This window comes from Papilio xuthus, unplaced genomic scaffold (genome assembly GCF_000836235.2).
Source record: "Papilio xuthus unplaced genomic scaffold, Pxut_1.1 DF830019.1, whole genome shotgun sequence".
In the NCBI taxonomy this organism is placed as follows: domain Eukaryota; kingdom Metazoa; phylum Arthropoda; class Insecta; order Lepidoptera; family Papilionidae; genus Papilio; species Papilio xuthus.
In genome coordinates, this window is record NW_013528630.1 from 721 (window position 1) to 1,998 (window position 1,278).

General features: G+C 43.3%; 1 protein-coding gene across 1 annotated transcript in view; it reads left to right on the forward strand.

Annotated features, from left to right (window-relative positions):
- LOC106128808 (muscle M-line assembly protein unc-89-like) overlaps window positions 1–1,260 on the forward strand; it is a gene marked incomplete at its 3' end in the record, with an annotated part of 1,969 nt that extends 709 nt beyond the window's left edge. The window contains exon 2 of the mRNA XM_013327305.1: window positions 455–1,260. Within this exon, the coding sequence (XP_013182759.1) occupies window positions 455–1,260 (806 nt within the window). The remainder of the gene's footprint in view (window positions 1–454) is intronic.
- Between the last annotated feature and the right edge of the window lie 18 nt (window positions 1,261–1,278).

Genomic DNA, 1,278 nt, shown 5'->3' on the forward strand with positions numbered 1-1,278 from the left:
AGACAAACTAGAGAAAGAGAAAACGCCTAGCCCTGGTGATAAGATGGACAAAGCTGAAATACCGGCTGTAGACAAACTTGAGAAAGAGAAAACGCCTAGCCCTGTTGATAAGCTGGACAAGGCTGAAATACCGGCTGTAGACAAACTTGAGAAAGAGAAAACGCCAAGCCCTGATGATAAGATGGACAAGGATGAAAAACCAGTTCTTAATGCAGTCGACGAACAACCGACTGTTGACAAACTTGAGAAAGACAAAACGCCTAGCCCTATTGGTAAGATGGACAAAGATGAAAAACCAGTTCTGACTGCAGTCGATGAAAAACCACCTGTTGACAAACTTGAGAAAGAGCAAACGCCAAGCCCTGATGATAAGACGGACAAGCCTGAAATACCAGTTCCGACTGTAGTCGACGAAAAACCGAGTGTTGACAAACTTGAGAAAAAGAAAACGCCAAGCCCTGATGATAAGATGGACAAGGCTGAAATACCGACTGTAGACAAACTTGAGAAAGAGAAAACGCCTAGCCCTGTTGATAAGCTGGACAAGGTTGAAATACCGACTGTAGACAAACTAGAGAAAGAGAAAACGCCTAGCCCTGGTGATAAGATGGACAAAGCTGAAATACCGATTGTAGACAAACTAGAGAAAGAGAAAACGCGTAGCCCTGGTGATAAGAAGGACAAGGTTGAAATACCACTTCTGACCGCTGTCGATGAAAAATCAACTGTTGACAAACTTGATAAAGAGAAAACGCCAAGCCCTGATGATAAGATGGACAAGGATGAAAAACCAGTTCAAACTGCAGTTGATGAAAAAAGAACTGTTGACAAACTTGAGAAAGAGAAAGCACCAAGCCCTGTTGATAAGATGGACAAGGCTGAAATACCAGTTGCAACTGTAGTCGACGAAAAACCGGCTGTTGACAAACTTGAGAAAGAGAAAACGCCAAGCCCTGATGATAAGATGGACAAGGATGAAAAACCAGTTCTTACTGCAGTCGACGAACAACCGACTGTTGACAAACTTGAGAAAGACAAAACGCCTAGCCCTATTGGTAAGATGGACAAGGATGAAAAACCAGTTCTGACTGCAGTCGATGAAAAACCACCTGTTGACAAACTTGAGAAAGAGAAAACACCTAGCCCTTCTGATAAGATGGACAAGGCTGAAATACCAGTTCCAACTGTAGTCGACGAGAAACCGAGTATTGAGAAACTTGAGAAAGAGCAAACGCCAAGCCCTGATGATAAGACGGACAAGCCTGAAATACCAGTTCC